This window comes from Chamaea fasciata, unplaced genomic scaffold (genome assembly GCF_029207755.1).
Source record: "Chamaea fasciata isolate MVZ Bird 193981 ecotype frontalis unplaced genomic scaffold, bChaFas1.0.hap1 SCAF_13, whole genome shotgun sequence".
NCBI lineage: Eukaryota > Metazoa > Chordata > Aves > Passeriformes > Sylviidae > Chamaea > Chamaea fasciata.
In genome coordinates this window covers 14,077,369-14,097,352 of record NW_027094098.1, presented here as the reverse complement: position 1 = coordinate 14,097,352, position 19,984 = coordinate 14,077,369, and the positions used below count along the sequence as shown (strand labels likewise).

The window sequence follows — 19,984 nt, the reverse complement described above, 5'->3', positions numbered from 1 at the left end:
ACCTGACAATCTTTTATGCAAAAATTTCCTATTATTCGTATTTTCTTCAGGTTTCTTTTCCAAAAATGGAGGCACAGAGAGAAGACCTTTACCATTCAGTATCTGTCCAGGGGAAGGCAAGGGTGGCTTTGGTATTGAGGGACAATTAAGGCCAGTCTTTATTGAGGAACTCACAGTAGTAGAACAAGTTGGACCAACAGCAGCTTTCAGTTGGGCACCATCTATCTTTGGATGAATCTTTTCCACTTTGACAGATGGAGTCATACTGTTATTTATGAAAAACAAAGAGAGAAAAATTGAAAAAAAAAAAAAAAGCTAAAATATGTTATTATTCAACAATCCTCTGATCTATTCCCAATATAAATGCAGACCATTCTCCTATTATCTTTCTAATTTTTACACATTTTTATGTCACCCATAATATCCAGACATCTCTTCTGTCCTCTTTTCCCTGACACTTAAGAGTGTCCAGGGATTTCAGAAAACATGATTTGCATTCATGGACAGAGAGTATCACTGCAAACTGTCCAAAGGAACTGCAACAGACCCATTAAGTCCAGTGAGAAATCCACCATTCTGTAGCAGTAAATTTTATCAGCGGTGCTGTTATCTCACACATGCAGGTTAAAAATCACCTGAATTAGAGCTAAACTCCCTTGTGATCAAAGTATGCAGATTACATCAAAGAATTAGGAGCCTCTAATAAAATGACCTTTATTCATAGTGATTTAAGATGCAGCTTTGCAAGAGTTCTTCTTCAACACAGATATGAGCCTTAACGATAATCTTTGACTAGGCTGCGGGAAAAGATCTGGAGGAGTTTAAAATTATCTCCTAAACCAAAAATGCTCTGAAACAAAAGAAAACTTCCTTCACATAGCAGTGTCTATGCAAGTAATGACATTTAACTCTCTTTCAAAAGGCATACTCACATTTTGTCATGGGGAACTTTGCTGTGCTGTACCGAATGCATTAACCTGTTGTTTCCGCTGATCTGCAGCTTGTCTTTGGGTGATTTCAACAACTTGGAATTTGATGATGATGCACTAGTACCTCCACTGGATGAACGATTGCTCCCACTTCCACTGCTACCTTTGTTTTTTGAAGGGAAAGATGAAATGAGGGAAAATACTGAAGAGGAGGGAGGAGTCAAAGGCGGCTTGCTGGAGGAGCTGTGTCTTCTTTCTGAAAGAGTGAAAAAGGGTTTTAAGCTCCCATATAGAAAGAATTTGTAAATACTTTATGTCATTTACTCCATTAACATTTTTCCATTATTGACTTGGGAGGTTCCCTGCCACATACAGGGCATAGAAGGTTCAAGCCTCTCTGTAATCCATGGGGTTCCACTCAATGCTGGTGGAAATTACCGGAATCTCTTTGAGTTTTGAGAGCTACATGTCTCAGCCACTAAAACTTAGCTCTCCCTCCATCTCAAATAATCAGCTCTGGACCTCAGACACACAAAGCCAAGAGACCCCTATCCTCAGGCCAGGCAAGCTTAAATATCATATTACCTTAAAGGATAAGAATAATCTGTAAGTATGTCTCCTAATCATCAAAATTACATTGAAGATAACATTTTCACTTTTACTTCATGACAAACTTCTGGTATGATCTATCAGACTTCCAGTACGGATCACCTCTGAGAGCATCAGCTCAAAATATTGACCTACACTGGGTTTTTTGAGCATTGTTGGTTTTTGTTCGGTTGGGTATTTTCCCCTCTTGTTTTTTATTTAGCAGCAGCATCAAAAACAGCAACAGATATTCTTCTACAAAAACCTGAGTATCTGAATTAAGAGAGGTCAGATTCTGTCACTGGAACTGTTTTTAATTAACACCAAACCACAAAAACTTCTATGTTGCTAGCACCATTTCAGGTAAAATACTGTCTGTTGTAAAGGTAGTTCTTCAGAACCATGAATTGTCAAAACACCTGGCAGCTTCCAGCTCTGCCTACACGGACACATTAACGGCCTGTGTGCTCACTGACACACGGACACCTGTGGGACACCTGTGATTCCTCCAGGATCTGTGTAATCAACCCTAATTAAGAGGCACTTCTGGCAGTCAAGTAAATGAAAACCACAGATCTAAGACACACAAGAAAGAGCTTTGTCAGGGGAGTTCAAAGGCAGTGGTAACACCTCTTTTGCAGCCAAGTATTGTTAGAGGAGCCCAAAACCACCAGCGATCAATCTCAGGATCACCTTACAGATTTTGACTTAAGTGAACTGTGGAAGCAGCAGGCTACTCATGAAGCTACAGCTGCAGCCAAGAGTGACAGCCAAGTCCAGCGCAACCTGTGCAGAAGCCTGTAACGCTCTGGGAAATTAGTACATCTGTGTTCTGCTTATATGACCTATTTGGAAGGAGCACTTGAAATATGTTCATTAGCTCAGAAAGATAAAAATAATGAATGAATACAGAGCTTGGACTAAGAAAGAAACTGAACCAACTCCAGTGTTTCTCTGTATAACTGTAAAAATGGGTGCAAACGACCTAACAAAAACCTTCTGCAATTTTTTTTCAAAATACTCATCACTTCTGAATGGGTAATTACTAAGAAGTCAAGAAGTGTGGAAGGCCCGACAAAAATACCAAACAAATAACTTATCACCCATCTCAAGGAACAACTCCTTTAAAATTGTAGTATTTAAAACGATTAGTTATGAAAATCATCCACTTAGTTTTCTAGAGCCAGCTGCCACTGAAGAGTCAGTAAATGAAATATTTTAGCATATTTATGTTCTAGTAAATGCCTGTGCTTCTAATATGACGCAGTGCTTACTGCCAAATGGCTTTTTATAGCAATGGCAAGAATCTCTGAGCAGCTCTGTTAAGTTATTATTTGAGGGCCATTCGAGTTCAGTGATGCTACACCCTGTGAGATAATGAGAAACATTACTCAATACTCTTCCACATTCTGTATATTTAGAAAATTCAAAATCCAAGAGCTAATCACAGTTACAAATAACCTCCAACAAGCCAGTGGATGACTAACGCAATCCTTGGGAGTTTGTTATGATGACTTGCTTTTTGAAGGAAGTGAGAGTATTACCTTCTTGAAAATACCTAGCAGATGAAAAGAAGGGACTAGAATAAAATGGACAACCTCCCTGCATTCCATCATTAGGAAGAAACTAGACAAAATAGTAACCTCAGCTATTTATCTGAATGATAAGGATATTTCTCTTCTGGCAACTGTAACTGGCACTGTTTGGGTACCAAACTGAGATGCTACTGCTATTTGCACAAATGTTCAACAGCACCAGGCTCAAACAAGTGAGTTTAATAGAAAGGGTTTTAAATTGGCGATAACAAAAAAAGTTACCTAAGGGAACTAAGGCTAATGGCTGATCACACACACATTTACAGTCTACCTGTCAGAGAGGACTTCCATACACAGACACACACACTCAGGAAAAAACCCATCAAATTAACTTTTCCTAGAATTCTGGGACAATTTCTGAAAGAGATATTGTAACAGTGCAGGGCTGTGAAATCTTCACCTACCACTTCTGCACATAACCACGACTTACGTTGTCTGTCAACAAAACATGAAGATTTTTCAGCCCATTTATCATAATCTGCCTAGACCTATATTTTTTTTTTGTTGACATACATACAAATCGAGGTAGGGGTGCCACTACTATTTGTTTATATTTAATGTTTCAGTCTTTTATAACATTCATGGTTTTAAGTGAAATCTCCGTAAGGACGGTTTTGCAAACCATGTGAAGAGCATTCAAGTCTCATCTTAATAGAGAAAGCTAATACTATTTTTGAAATCAGACACATTAAGAATTGCATATTTGATCTAATAAATATAGTTAGTGACAGACTGACAGAGTTTTTACTGGAAAAATTACTACACAAACTGTCACTGAATAATCAAGACCACCATGTTTTTGATAATAAGCATATTACAATAATAAATTCTGCTAAATCTTTTGCCAATTTTACTTAGTTCCCATTTGTCATTAATTCTGTCTCAGCCCAAAAACATTTAAAAATATAACTATCTCCAGGTGTTCAGTTTTCAAACTGTAAAGGTTGGCACTCACATCCCTTCGCTTCACATAACTCTTGAGAGGAAAACAATTTTTTAATGTCATGATTGCTTATATAGCATATCAAAGTGATATTTCCATTTCTGCACCTGTGTACGATGATTATAAACTCGAAAATTTAGGGGAAGGAGGAGTTTTATTGTTGTTGCTTGGGTTTTTCCTGTTGATTTTTTAATTGGTTTGTTTTGCTTTTTAAATATGAAAAAAAATGTAAGTTTCGGCTTTGGACAAAGAACCAGAAAGTCTTCCTTGATGCCACAGCGCTGGAAAGAATCTGATCTAAAAAGAAAGCTCTGTTAAACACTAAATTTTAAGAGACAAACTCCTCCTTAAATATCTTTGCATTTATACAACAGATCTGTGACACTATGGAGAAGGACTGGACAGAGTTAGAAAGCTGTGAAAAGAGACGGCACCCCAGCAAACACTGCCTCTGCTCCATGACTAGGAAAACTGTTAACTACCAAGTTGGAAAAACACAGCATCTCCGTGCTATAGCTGAGCAAGTATTTTATATGCATCAGGCCAAAGAACACTGGACTTCCTGATAAAATAGATAATGGTAATATAAATCTCTTCCAGAGCTTAGAAAAAGTATCACCTGGCCCTTAGTCTGGCTGCCAATTTTCTTGGGTTTCAAAATCCTATTTTCCATTGTCTATTTCCTACTAAGCATGCAGCAATCTCTGACAAAATGCAAAAAAAGTAACCTGGAAGGGGCAGGAAAAAAAAAGAATGAAAAGAAAAAGCTTCTCATTGTAGAAGTAGTAGTTTGGCTACTACTGCTTATTCTTCTGTCAATGAGTAAACAGTTAAACTTAAAGTGATTCGTAACTTATTGTTATATTAAAATATGATACCCTTATATAGAAAAAAAGCATTTGATTTTTCATAAAATGCTACTTTCTTTGCTGCATGCTTACAAAAAAAAATTAGGAAAAAAAATTAATTTAAGAGCAACAATACTCTTAAAAATTTTCAAGACATTCCTCCTACGTCTATGCTTATTTCCCAAAAGGCAGCAAGTATTTTGTGCTGTTCATTCTCTCTGGGCCTCAATTAATAGCTTTGGGCAGCAAATACAAGATGTACAGATCAAGTTTCATAAACCCACTCCTTATATAAGTACTGGGCAAAAAGTCAAAGTGCCCAGTGTCAGTGGTGGTGCAGCTGCGGTGAAAACGAAGCACGCCCAGGAGAACACACACAGGTTTGGTTCACTTAGACATGCTGGAACTACAGTGAACATTCAGAAAAAGAGTTAACAGGTTAAGAGTATTGTGTAGAATAAGTGTAAGAGTACTCCTCAAACTAAAGGATTAGATGTGTATATTGACACAAAGCATAAAAACCCCTTTATGCTTAAGGAATTGTTATTGCATGTCTGCATGTCTATACCATAAAGTATAAGCATGATAATTGTGAAACTTAAAACAAACTTGTCCTTTTCTCTATCATACTGAGCTACTGGGTGACTTGCCATTTAAGAAATTTAGACAGACCTGTTAAAGCAAACATCTTTTACCTGAGGATAAAAAATTTAATTTCCTGTCAGTAAGAGTATTCACTCCTAGAATAATGGAGAGCTAATTGACTTGGAGAGCTAGTTGACTTGGTCTTCCCATTTCTCCAGGAAGCTCAGATCCATGACATGCCAGCAGAGCACAGACACTGCTATGGAAGGGCACCTCAACATACCTCCAGATTTTACTCAGCAAGCAACTAAAATCCCTTTTGCAGCTCTAGTCCAACAGCACTCTGATCTCACCGACAAAGATAAAAAAAAAATCGGTCCATGAGGATTTTGCAAGAGAAACTGGGAGCTAAAACAATCACAGGCATAGCAGGCGAATTACTTTTCCTTTGCTGCCACCCTGGCAGGGTGCAGCTGCTTGGTCTGTGCAGGAGCATGAACTGCTGCTCACTCACTTATTGCTGCTTCATTATCCTGCTCTAATCACGGGACCTAGATACCAAGGATTCTGCCTTAATCTTCTACTGATGTCCCTTTAATCATGCCATCAATTCTGTGCACACTGTAAGTCAGGATGAGGTCACTCCATCTTCACTGTGTGGTGTTTGATCGTGCACATTTAGCTGAACAGAGAGCAGCTGAACAAAGTCCTCTTCACTTCAGCAAGAAGGTTACAAAATAGAGTATTTATGGAGCCACTATGACAGACCAACAAGGCCTGATGGGCACCAGTACTATCTGCCATGCCCTGAGATGCTTTGTCTTACTGTTTCATAAAAAACCAGTGGTTTGCATCTAGCAGCTGATATTGTTTATCACTAAGTGTTGGCAAAACCATACGAAGAAGCCAACTGATAGTCACATATGCTTGTGGCACTAAGAAACAGTCATATATAATACCTTTTAAACAGAAAATGGGCAAGAAATACTGGTGCAACCATATGTCTTGCGCTTCCTCACTTGAGAAATATTCAGCACAGTAAGTTTATAGTTTTCCTATACATTTATTTTGGAGAACTAAAATCCACTCACAGGTGATCACTGTGCAAAATATGTTAGATAAACGTGCGTTAAATTATGCATAATTTAACGGATCAGTTTTGTTGCTGCCATTGAAGAAAAGAGAGGGAGAAACGGAAAGTGATCATCCTCACTACTAAGATTCTGAATGCCAACTTCAGTACTTTGAAATATTTCAAAGAGAAGATAATGCTGTAACTATAATTTAGGATAAATTATGGTTTTTATGGTATAATTACAGCATAGCCAGGATGGGTTTTAATTCTCTAGTAGCACACACTACCTGGGCAGGAATGCCATCTCCTGTACGGTACCTGCAGCAAAATGGCCCCAAACCCAGCACACCCCTGACATCCAAGATTGCCACCACAGGAAAGAGAGTGAGGAGCAGATTGCAAATACAGTTATTAAGAATATGACAATAAATTAATGCATTTAAATGAATAATCTTCAAGTATCTCCCTTTCCCAACTGCTGCCCCTTCATAACCAGTTTTTCCATTTTTCCTTATTTGTTACTAATCCTTTCAAAACCTCCTTGTATTCAGCACACAAGTAGTTCTGTAATCAATTTCCACAGGATTTAAAACTCCTCCCTAATTATATAGGTTTTCCCCCAAGAGTGTAAAATAGCCTTTGAAGCAGCAGGCATAGTACCATCCCAAGCCTGCACACAGACTGGGGTTTTCTGTGTTGTGTAGTGGCAAACAGGAATTAAGGACACTCCCATTAGGTTTGCTTGAGCTATTCAGAGCCCCCTCAGACCAGTAAAACTCTGGAGAACAGTGTGGGAAAACTGAGAGAAGCAGGAAACTAAATTATTCATGGTGTAGAACCACAAGCAAAAATGGTGCCCGGGAGACCAACTGTTGGAATGTCTCCCCTCATCACCCAAAGAAGGATGTTCACCCCATCCTCCTCCTTGCTCAGGCAAACCCAAATGCAAGGCCTACAACGTCTCAAAAAGACTGCAGTGCAGATCCAAACTCAAACTTCTGCTGCGGTTTCCCAGTGAACTTGCCAAGAGGTGTGGTCAGACAGTGTCCTGTAAATCTGTTAGGCACTGCAATACAAATACGGCAAAGTTATTATGGAAGGACAGTAGAGCGTCTTAGATGGTAATGGGGCCATGGAGAGATTGTAACATCCACACTCTGAACACCAACCTCTGTGTAGCCTGTTGATGACATGACAATACCTGCACCGTCTGATTAAAAGGCAGGTACTGAGTAAGTCATTCTTTCGCTATTTAAAAAAATAATTCTTGTCTGAAAAAAACATCAGAAAAGCCACAGTGACGACAAACAAGAGCATCAAACAGTACAGATCAGCAGTGCCTCATGATGCAGTATGGATCAGCTTTTTCAAAAATATAAGCAACAGTTTTCCAGCTGTTTATGTTTACCCTGAATGACAATACAGAAAAGCTTCAGTTTTTCAAAAAAAGTATAAAGCAAATTCAAAATAAATACCACACCCCAACATTATTGCATAAAAATTCTGGTAAACAAAAGATTAATAAAGAATGGGTGTTGAAAGATGTAAATAAAAAAGGGAAGAACCACCACCTAATTTCTGCTTTTCTCTCTCTCTGCCCACTCCCTACCCAGAAATCAGATTTACATCTCTAACACCATGTTCTGCCTCTTCAGCATCAACAATGTTCCTTAGAAGACCTTATCACATGGTATAATACTGTGTCATGACTTCAGAAGAGCTTACCTATCCAAATGCTTGCCTGGCTTTCATCTTCCTAATGCTTCTATTTGGGCCAGATTAGGAATTAAAGGTTTTCCCCTGTAGCTATTCCTTTACACCTAGCAAACTTTAAATCTTGTGTGTTGACCCTCAGAATTAGTTCTGCCACAAAAGAAAAGATGCTGACAATGAAAACTTGCTTAAAAGCTGTTAGTGAATCAAAATACTAAGGGGGCTACACAGCTAACTCATGAAATTCTGAAGATGGGTGTAAAAGAAAGGCCTTGAAATGGAAAACTCTCCACACAAAAGAGACCAACAAGAGGGAATTGACTTTGTTTTGAGCGTAGAAATAGGAGGAAATATCACAGGGTGTACATGAAAATAGTGATGTCAGCTAAGGAAATCACATTCTTTGATTTTGTCATTAAGAAACCAGAGGATAAAAAGACACTGAGCACAAATATTTTCCTTATGTACTGCATGACTAACTAGTGACATGACATCCACTGCCACGATACAAGAGCTTTGTAAGACTAAAAACTAAAATATAAACAGGTACGTGGCTATTTGAACTGGCCAGCTACAAAGCCCCTCTCTGCTCAGGGCAGAGTGGAGGAAGGATGGAACTGACTGACGGAACTGAGGAGAGAGCTCCCAGGGCTCTCTCTGATGCCACGCCCGTGTCTCTCTTGCCTGTCTCCGTACCTGCACACCTACAGATGTGACAACCCCCAACTGTGCTTCCCTTTGGCAAACAGGACACTCCACACCGAGGGGCAGTGTCCACCTGCTCTCGTCAAGAAATGAGAACAGCACGGGGTTCTGCCTGCACAGCTAGCACTCCTTTTTCTGTTCTGAGGTTTTAAGCACAAATTTTTTAACACTTTCACAATGGAAAAGGGTGATGGGAAGCAAATCAGTGGTACTGCAATATTTTTCAAATTTTCAAAGTTTGAAATCTCTTGAAACGTAAACACGCAACGTGCAACATCAATGGAAAACAAATAACTTGGTTTCTTCTTTAAAGTTAAACCCTTACATTACCCCAATTTAACATTTTTAGGCATTAGTAAGTTTTGAAGGATAAAAAAGGATCACTGATGCTTATTTCATTATCACTGATCAATCACAATTGGCATCAAACAACTATTTTCATGTTTAAAAACACTGACCACGTTAACTTTACACTAATTAAAAATTTACTGCAGCAAAATTCTAGGGAAATCACTAATACAGTCAACTGAGGGCACAGACCTACTGTGCCTGCACAATAGCGCCTTTCAAATTAAATATTACCAGCCTTTTCACACTTCCTTTTGAAAGAATGGAGCAATGCTGTAATTAGGATGTGCTAACTAAAATGTTTGTGCAGTTTAACCTTTTAAATGAAAAACATGACTGCGCTTGACACATGCAGGCTGTGCCTGCGTTTCCCATTTCCTCCGGAGCTGAGCCGAAACAGCGCAGAGCCTCCTGCCCGCAGCCAGCCATCCGCAGAGCTGTAACAGGAGCGTTTGTCCTCTGATTTATAAATTACACGGGCGAGCACACTCAGAAAAACAAGCTAAAATGAACACGCTCTTACTAGTTTCTTTAATTAACATTTTGATCAACAGCTGCCAATTTATCTAAGGGCCTGACAGGACTGCAATCGGCCGTCTAACGTTTGACTGCTATTTTTTTTTTTCTCTTGCCAGCCTCCCCATCTGAGCTGTGGCTTTTGGGGATTTTCTAGTTTCCACAGGGAATCAACTCGAAGCAGCATCTGGCCCCGTCGGGGCACGGACTCTGCCCGGCCTGCAGCTCCGGAGGATCAGAGCTCCTGGGTTTGTCCCCGTCCGCGGCCAGCTTTTGGAGCCGTGCCAGACGGCTCCGGTGACATTTCAGAAGGGCTCACGGGGCCGCCGGCAGCGCTAATCCCGGGCTGTGGGATTTTCCACGCCGCGCACAGCGCCGGCCCCATGGGGCCGCGGGAGCCGCAGCCCGGCCCGGGCACCCCGCGGCCTCCGGGGGTGGCACCGGCCACACGCAGCCACGGCGCCAGGCTCTGGGGATGCTCCTGTGACCCCCCGGAGAGCTGCCAGGCCCTGCCAGCGGCTCCAGGACGATTTCTCCAGCAACGTGCCTGTCACCAGCTGACATCGCCCAGCCCGAGGGCACCCACCGCCCCGAGAGCTGCAGCTCCCTGGCAGAGCACCATTGGAGACTCCTGCTGGGCTTTTCCAGCAGCAAAAATTCACACCAGTATTTACTGGCCTGAACTTCCAGATGGGTCTCCACATCCTAAGTCTCCAGGCTCTGAGGTCTGTCTGTCAAGGTCTCATTTCCACCCAAAGCCAGCACGTGGACAGTAAAATCTAATTTTTACCAAATGATTAATTTCTGGACCATTTCCTAAGTAATCACTTATATTTAAGTGATTTATTACACTTAATTACAGCATATCTGCTAACAAAAGGAATAGGAAAAAAACAGTTCGTGGCTTTTGTTCATATTTTAAGATACCATAATCAAGTTTTCAGTCTTCCTTCCCTTATCAAATTACACACAAATTCATTTTTAAAACTAAGCAAATTACTTTTTCACTAAAATAGAAGTTTGCCAAGAAGAGAGGCAGTTGGCTTGTACAAACACCTTTGTGTATTAGCCTCGGTGTGTTACCACACTACTTTTCTCCATTAAGAAAGTTCAAACAGAAGAAGGGAGTACCATTTCAGCGGACTGGGATTTGGTAGGGTTGGAGGTTTTTTCCTGTATTTAAAGAAACTTGCAAAAGCCTGGAGGTTACTGCTCCCATTACCAAGCTTAGAAATTAATACTAAATCCTAAACCACAGATACTAAATACTAACATTCCCATGTCTGTGCACTCAGAATACGAGACAACAACCAGCTCCTCTGTGGCTCCAAATTTCAAGAAGTTGACAGCTCATGTCACCGACCCATTAATTGTTAAGGACAACTCAGGAATACAAAGACATTTCCTTGGATTATGCTGTTTTTAAAACACTACTCCTTCCACCACTAAAATTAGTATGAGGCATGCATGTTTTTGGAGGATTTGTTTCTCCTGTACACTTCTACTTCACACCCATAATTAAAACTGGGTAAGTCTCCAACAGATTTTAGTGGTTCACAAAATTCTTGACTTCAAAACACTGTGTGGGGAACCAGCACTGATGTATTTGTTAGAAACTAGGATTCTTAGTCTTTGATTTGGCCCATTCGTATTTTAGGGACAAGAGGGCAACTAAGTTTTATTTGTTGCTTGTTCCACAAATAAACTGACCGAGATCAGGCAATGTAATTCCCACATGGAACAATGCAGAAAGCTGCCTTCCTTCTGGGTAAGAGTGAGGACAAAGAATAAAACTGCTAAGAAACCCCAGCAGCTGGGCATCAAGGCAGGAGCTGGAATGGAAGGGAGAGGCATGACGGGACACGCACAGAGGGAGAGAGCAGCCTTGGCCCATGGGAAAGCACACAATGGCACAGAGAATATAATAGGATTTTTTGCCTGCTTATGTTATAGCAAGATCATTTATGCCAACTGCCTCAATCCGTGCATTTTTACCCACTCTTTTCCAATGTCTAAAGGCTTCTGAGTAACACTATGCAGTAAATATTCACAAGGTTTCACCTTGAAATGGATTGTGCACGTCGCACAGTGAAATCACGTGCTGCCAGTGTACTGTGACAAATGCAAAAGTAATTTTACTTAATGTAGTAAAAGCAACCCATTGTGTAAGCCAATGAAATGAGTAAATTCTTTTCCTGGTACTAAATATTGCAAGAGGTTTTATTTTCTATCAACAGTACTTGAAGCCATTGAAAAAAATCCCCAAAATATCAACAGCAATAGATTCAATTTAAACACTCATACCATTAGTTAATACCTGAGTTCAGAAGCCTAAAATTAGCCCTGCAAGCTGTGATAATGCACTGTGCAGATCCATACACAAAGAACACCCACCTGCCGCTCGCTCCCAGGGAATGAGGCTGCAGAGAGGAGACTCCTGCTCTGACATCAGGACAGTGCACAAGGGAGAGAAGCAGTTTGAGATGAATCACTGCAGAAAACCTAATTTCCAGGTCTTTGGTGTTACACAATCACCCATGGAGGACAACTTGAACTGTGCCAAAACCATGGCAATGGAAGAAGGTTTGCTTCCTACCACTCCAGATAAAGAATAGTGTCAACCCCCTCTTTTTTTTTTTTTTTAAATTTTCTCACTGAACACATGTAACACAAAAAGATATTTATATAAATTGCGATGCTATCACTACAGACACACATACAGTAGTTCCCTTGTATGAATGAGTACAGAATGTCAAGAAACTGAAAACAGACAAACAAGAATAAAATTGAGGGAGTGGAGAGAATCCAGAAGGTGATGTATCCTGCACATTTTGCATGGCCAGGAAAATTGATTTTAAGAATAAAAATTCTCCAGCCAATCTTTTACATGCATTTTTCTTGTCTGGTTTTGTAAAGCGAGATAAATGCAGTTCTATCACATCTCCTTCTACTTGTCTACATTATAATGTTCCGTACTTCAAAATTAGGCTGATTTCAGTAAAACTGAAGAGCTGGATTTGAGATGGTGCCCTCCCACCCCCTGCTGGGAGATGTCCTGAAGACACTGGTGTTTATCATTAACAATAAAAGCAGCATTCATACAGCAAAGGTAAGACTTCTTGGTGCTCTTACAGAAGGAAGGCAGGAAGATTGCTGGCTGGACACCATGAGCACATTCCAGCCCAGCTGTGCACATGTCTTATTATATTGGCCAGCCAAAAAAGGCAAAACACAACATGAAACCTGAAGCTATGTCTGTGCACAGAGCAGGAGAGGCTGCAATGGGAGAGCGATGGCAAAACACACAGGACAAAGCCACAGACAACCAGGCTTCAGTGTCTTCGCTGCATATTAAGACTCATTTAGCCTTTCTCAAAATTCAGCAAACTCAGGCACCAATTTCACAACCACTTTAAACTGGCTGGTGCAAGATAATACCGCCACAGGCAAAAAGCATTCCTGCCCTCTCCCCCAATCCTGACCACTCAGTCTGAGCCTCTGCACCATCTGCCCTGTCCACAACAAAGAGCAGAACCATTCACTCAAAGGCCCCACAGTGTCACAAACCAAATGCCTGCTTGTGCCAAAGCTGGCAGTGAACTGAGCAAGGACTAGCAAGAATTAAACTGTGATTTGATCCCAAGGAGAGGGCTGCAGGCGTAAGACTTGGGCACAAAAATTAACTGTGTTGTGAGCTGCCATAATGATAAGTTGGCCAGTTCCTAGAAGCTTTGAGGGGTACATAAAAAAAATCAGACTTCCAAGGAATTTCATCTGATTGATATCAACAGTGCATAAGCTGGGCTTGCTTACACTGCAGCCTGCTTATGTTTACATTTAGTACTGTCTAAGATGATTTTGTTGTAAATATTTTGCTTTAAAGAGATTGTTTGGTTACTGGCTACTATTATTATTCTTCCTGGAAGGAAGAGAATAATGGGCCTTGAGCCAACATCAAACATCTTAAAGTTGATCAATTGAGGACTCCAGCGTGGTTACTTAGAAAATCAGCTTTGTTGCCATGGGGGGGTACACGAAAAGATTTGCTACATGACACCACAAAGCCAGCCTTAGTAAAGGAGCAGCAAAATAATAAAAAAAAAAAAGTAGGGCTACTGCCTTGTATTTGGAAATGAGTGCTCTAAAGTACCAGCATGAATTAAATTCCCAGAACCACAAGGCAATGGATTTTGAAATACGTGGATTTTTTTTTTCTCTAGCAGCTGCCACTTTGGAGAGTGTTTTACATGCTGCAGAACAAAACAAATATATTGGGCAAGATTACTGGTTTTGATGTTTTCCTTTCCAAGTGGGCAAGCTTAGAAGTTCTTCAGGTTTCAGAAAACTGGAGCAAGTCCAAAATAAAATAGATGACCGAGTACAGAGGAACAACTTGACAGGCTTGTTGGTGCACAATCAAGTGACAGCATTTATGCCTTAGTATCAACTCCACTTACACAACATGCTTGTTTACACCTGAAATACAAAATATAACTGCTACTCATGTAGCACATGTGTACACATAGAATGAAGGTTTCTGAACAGAATTATGTCATTTCCAGGGACTAAAATCAGGAAAGGACATTGAGTCCATTAGATTTCAAGTGTACAGCCACAGCTATTGTGAATCTCTGCCACCTGGACAACTGGGACAGAGCAGAGGAAATAGCGAACAGCCCAGGAGCTCTACAGGGTTTTCAGCACATCCTGACTTATCTGTCAGCTCCAGCCTCCCTAGATATGTTCTTGTAATCACAGAAAAAGGGGTAAGTATGGCCCTAAAGGTCAGTGTCCATCCTTAATCTGAATAGAGACCAATCCTACAGAGAGAAAAACTTGGCACTGACCAGTTCCTAGGTGTCACTAGGTGCCATTCTCAGTCTGTGGCAAGTAAGATGTGAGCATCAAGCCTTGCAATACCACACCCATAGATAAGTTTATATAATTTCTGTGGCTATTAAAGCAGTCCCAGGTATTTTTAGAAGCTAGCTGGTGGACTGCTTTGTGACCCACAGGATGACCTTTGGTCAAACAGTACATGTCACTGTGATGGGGAGGGGACTGAACTGTGGCAGTTTAAAAACCTTTCCTCTGACCTTAGAGGCCAGGAGAGGGCCAGTGTGGCATCTTTCCAGGCATATACACGGTTACATGTGGCTTGTCAGAGGCTGCAAGCCAAAATGAAACTGAAGAAAATGAGTGCTAGCTAGTCCCATGCCAATGATGAGCAGGACCAGAGCTTTAACAGAGTACTATATGCTTCTCATTATAATCTTGAAAAGTGAAAGAAGTAAGAAAAATTACTTCATGAAGCCCACCCTAATTCAGCAGCAATCCAAAATGCTGAAGAACTCAGGTGAGACCTTCAGCCATCTAGTAACAAAAGAAACAGCCAATTTTCCTCTTAGCAAGAGGAGCCACAAACTCCATGTGAATACCATATGTACCATCACACAGTGATGACCAGCTCTTAAAACTCTCAGTGTGCATCACATAAAACTGACAGCTCCAACCCAGCTCTACAGATAATCCACAAATATCAGAAAAGTTTTAGGCTCAAAGGCAGAAGGGTGCCCTGAAAAGAGGCATGCCTTCTACCTAATGCACAGAATTCACCACAATGCTCCACAGAAACCTGGGCTTTTCCAAGAGCCAGACATGACAAACAGGTTCTTTACAACCAGCAGGGTCACACAGAGAGGACACAGCACAAAACCACTCCTGGCCTGGCAGAGGGAGAAAATACTGTGGGGTAAAAACATAAGAAGGTGATCTGGCTAAAAGAGAAGCCTTCCTTTCGGAAAGCTACTTCGTGTAGAACTGTGAAATAAAGGTGTTCTGACAATATTGCCAGACAACAAGGAAAAACTCAGTTATGTAGGAACTGCTTCAACCCTGCAGGAGTCTGGTCTAATTGCATCCTTTACAAAGCAGTGCAGAGGGAGCGTGTCATACCAACCTGAGCAACTCGTTATCTGGAGAAGAGAAAACAGAAAATAGGAAAAGAATCTCTTGACAGTGGTCCTTCTTTCTCTAATACAACTTGGTGAAACAAAACAGCATTGCTGTCTTTGTGGCCAGCAGCACTCCCTAACACGGCAAAACTTGCATAAGGCACCAGAACAGGTGAAGTTTATCAGGAATTTACATATAAAACATTCTGATGGCTTTTTTTTTTCCTATTTTTTTTCTTGTATTGTTGAAAAGATTATCCTGCTTCCCAGCTGCGCAACAACTGCGGGAACATCTACACAAATTATAGAGTAAAAAATAATTATTTTCTATACAAACTGTGTATTATGTATTTGTTTCATCAATAGGAGATAATAGTTTGGGAGTATTTTGGCTGTTACTGCCTGAGATAGCTAATGATGGCCTAATAGACAATAATATCACAAACTTACATAAAATTACATATAATATTCATCTATTTCTGTTTATTTTCTGCATTTTTTAAAGATAGTTGTAATTGTTCCATACTGTTATGGAGCTCTCACAGAGTTGGATAAAGCAAGAGCTAATCAAAGACTGCTACTGAAAAGCTGTTTGCATCTTTGTTACAGGCAGACACAACACGCCACTTAGAAATCTGAATTGCCTTCCATTCACATTACTTGGCCATTTACATTACTTGGATATAATTATTTAGTGTTAAACTGAATTAAGCCTGAATGAGAAGCTTAAAAAGGTGGCCTTAATTGTATTATTTTGAAAGTGAATTTAATCCTACGGTTACTTCTTAACTTGAAAAAAAAAGTCATGTGGCTATTGATTGCTATTCACCAATAAATTTACAGGTTTCATGGTATAGAAAGTGTTATACACTCCCTCTTCTGGTTATATCTCAAAAACACAGTTTCTAGACTTAGAGTGTATCATATGTTAGATTTTAAGTGTATCATATTGCTTGGAAGAAAAAAACCCTCACGGCAGCGTCATTTTTCTTTTTAAAAAGCCAGCAAACTGCTGATCAAAAGCAAACAAATAACAGGTGAGAACTACTTGACATAATGCCCAACTAAAGTAAGTAGCAGCTACTTTTTAGCTGTGCCTAAACCCAAAATGTTACAGTTTTCTTTTAATTTGGTAAGAAAAATATTGTCCCAAGTTTTTTCAAAAGTGTGACTCGTGCCTAATGCCTGGTTACCATTCTATGCACTATTACTGTGGTGAGAATATAGATTTTAAAATGCTGCCTACTTTTCTGAGGTGGCAGATGAAATTCCTACAAAACGTTGTTTTTATGTTGGTGGCCCAGCATGGATAACTTTCCTCAACCTAGTACACGACATCTCATCTGCTCTGGGGGGCATTCTTCTAATGGCAAAAGCTGCTGAAGGCTACACATACATCCTACTGTCTAAAAAATATTATTCACAGTATAGAAAATGAGAATTGTGAAATAACATTAAGAAACGCAAACAGAAACAGTAAATGCAATGCATATGAAACCAAAAGATGAACTAATAGTAAGTGCACACACATGCATATATCCATCTCTTCTCTTGATGCTCAGTGGCTGATAAAGCCAGGAGATATGTCTCAAGTAGGACACATTCTTGTTGCCCTCACCTCCCACCAAAATGTGCAGAATCCAAGAATGCCACAGCATTACACAAAACCATATTAACAGCACTGCTGCCAAAACGGTGAGAGAGGAAAAACTTGTGAAAAAGTTTTTGTTTGTTTTGCCTTGTTTAGCCTCTCCTCCTTTCTACTACTTTTACCCCGGTTACAAAGTAATAAAACCAGCACTGTACCTCCTTCATCCTCCCTCCTCCAAGGTAATTTTGTCCTACCTTCCTTATTTAGCTTCCTCCTTATTGTCTTAATCTATTTCTTTTTACATGTATTTTACTCAAGTTCTTTGTTTTGCATTTCCCTTTTTAGCTATTCCCCAGTGTCCTCTCTTTCCCTTCCTCAGACACACTCACAAACAGACTGCAAACCACTTAATTCCAGCTGTGCTGAGGCAGCTCTGCCAAAGCTGGGCACCACTGCCCCAGCCAGGTACTGTACAGCCGGCTGTACTGGGTGCACTGGTATCTTTGCAGAAAGTAATGTAAATGATGGTTACTGATGGGATTTCCTATCTGACCTAGGAAGTTGTGCTTGCAGAGAGAAAGAGACCATCCCAAACACAGCAGTTGTTCAAGAGTCAGATGCTGGGATGAGAGGGTACAGTCTGGGCAACTGGAAACTATATACTTCCATGGGGGGGAAATAAAAGACAAAAAAACAACCAAAAATTATTTTCTTCATGACAGTTCAATACTCAAAACAATTTTACAAGCTTCCCAGAATACTCCTCCCTGGAATCACAAAGCGCTGTGGTATTCATCTGAGGTTTGCAGTTCTTGGAATAATCTACACAGTTCATGAGAACACACACTTCTCCCCAAAAAAACAAATGAGAAAGTACTTATAAATAACTCATCTGCAAGTGGTTAGTTTTTGAAATTAAACTACTACTAACCCCACCCTCCAACACCAAGTTTGTATCTCCATGGCTCTGACACATTCCCATCTCTCCAGAACAGCAGAAATTAGTCTCTTCTTTACTTCAACTCAGGCTTCTTCCACCTCCCCAGCTCTTGAACAGGTTGCAGCTTCGTTCTCCTGCACTCAGCTTAGGGCAGTGTGCCAGACCCTGCGTGCCCATGGCCTGCCCTCAGTGTGTGCCACCTCCCCTGGCTGCGCTCCAGCCCGGAGGAGTGGCTTAGGCGGTAGAAAGAACCCTTTTAGCTGCGAAGGAAACAGTCCAAGGATGTGGATCATGTAAGCTGGTGCAGAATGGCCTTCCCTGACCCCGCAGAAAATCAGGAATGATGGTTGGGAGAGCAGTGTCCTGCTCTACATGCCATTTCCTCTCACAAAATGAGTTCTGAGTGATTAAACTCAGCCTTGACTTCTAGACTGGCTAAGTCCTCTCATTGTCAGTCATTTTTAATTGTAGCTCTGATGCAACTATCCCACCTGGCTTCTTTCAGTGTGAAGCTGTAGTCAAATACACTCAATAGGAACTTTTTATTGGAATTACTTATTCTCTTTAGATCTTACTCCAACCTCTTGATCAACACACTTTCCCCCTCTTGCTAGACAACTATTTCTGTGACAGTGAACATGGCACTGTTTCTTCTTTTCCCACAAAAATAAATATTTTTCTTTCTTCCTTTCCCCTTGTTCTTCCCCATTAACATTTATTTTGAAAAGCAAGCAGTCAGTCCCAGTGTCCAAGCAAATACCCAGCAAGGAGATCACTATAAATGAGCAAGGTTCTCAAGGAACCCTTGCATAATTTTATGCTAGACTTGTTTTAAGTATTTTAACATTGCGGTAAGAATAGAATAAAAAAATATACTCTCTCTTCAGCCAATATTAAACCAAAAGGATTTTTGCATCTACGTCTTCTGCTATGGCAGAACAGCATAAAATTCATTTCACATTAACCAAAGGTAAGAGCAGCCTAAAGCACATCAAGCACTTGAAGTCAGTAGTATTTTAGCACAAACAGTGCTGTAGAAAAAAATAACGAGTTACATGGGAAGCAGTAAACTGAATAATCAGTATCTCTTAAATCTGAAGCTGAACATCACCCTTTTTCTTAGTTGATACTTAAAAATTGCTTTATGGCTTCAACCAAAGCTTGACAAACGTACCCACAAAAAAGGAGGAAGTTTTACTAGAAAACTGCCATCAACTTCTCAAACAGACTCCCTGTGCTTTCATGTAATAAACAAAGACCACAGCCATTCTGTGTACAAAAATAATCTTCTGCATATGAACAGTTTGTGATGATACAAGTAACCACAGCACCGAACTCCACCGCTCTGTAAAATCTGCATGGCACATTTAGTATTCAGCTAATGGCTTGGGGGTGCACATTTCAAAGCTAAAATATGTTTACAGCGTTTCTTTCCACATTATAATAATTTCTTATATAATGATGCATTATTTAAAAATGACTAAATAAATAGCCAGCCGAAACTTTTCCTTCTGAAACGAATCCTATGCTGACCTCTGACCCTGCTATATGCCAAGACGATTCTTGCAAAAGCTACAGAATTTCACAAACCTTTACCAAGAAATTAAACTAGCTGTTGTTGGACCCACAGATTTAAGATCCAGCTGCTGGAACT

The 19,984-nt window shown here is 40.4% G+C and overlaps 1 protein-coding gene across 3 annotated transcripts in view; it reads right to left on the bottom strand.

Annotated features, from left to right (window-relative positions):
- The window catches only part of ATXN7 (ataxin 7), an 86,809-nt gene that overhangs the window by 10,923 nt on the left and 55,902 nt on the right, over nucleotides 1-19,984 (bottom strand). For all 3 annotated transcript variants that reach the window (XM_066195809.1, XM_066195807.1, XM_066195810.1), the window contains 2 exons: nucleotides 933-1,185; nucleotides 3-265 (listed from right to left, as the gene is read on the bottom strand). In XM_066195809.1, coding sequence (XP_066051906.1) covers nucleotides 3-265; nucleotides 933-1,185 — 516 coding nt within the window. The remainder of the gene's footprint in view (nucleotides 1-2; nucleotides 266-932; nucleotides 1,186-19,984) is intronic.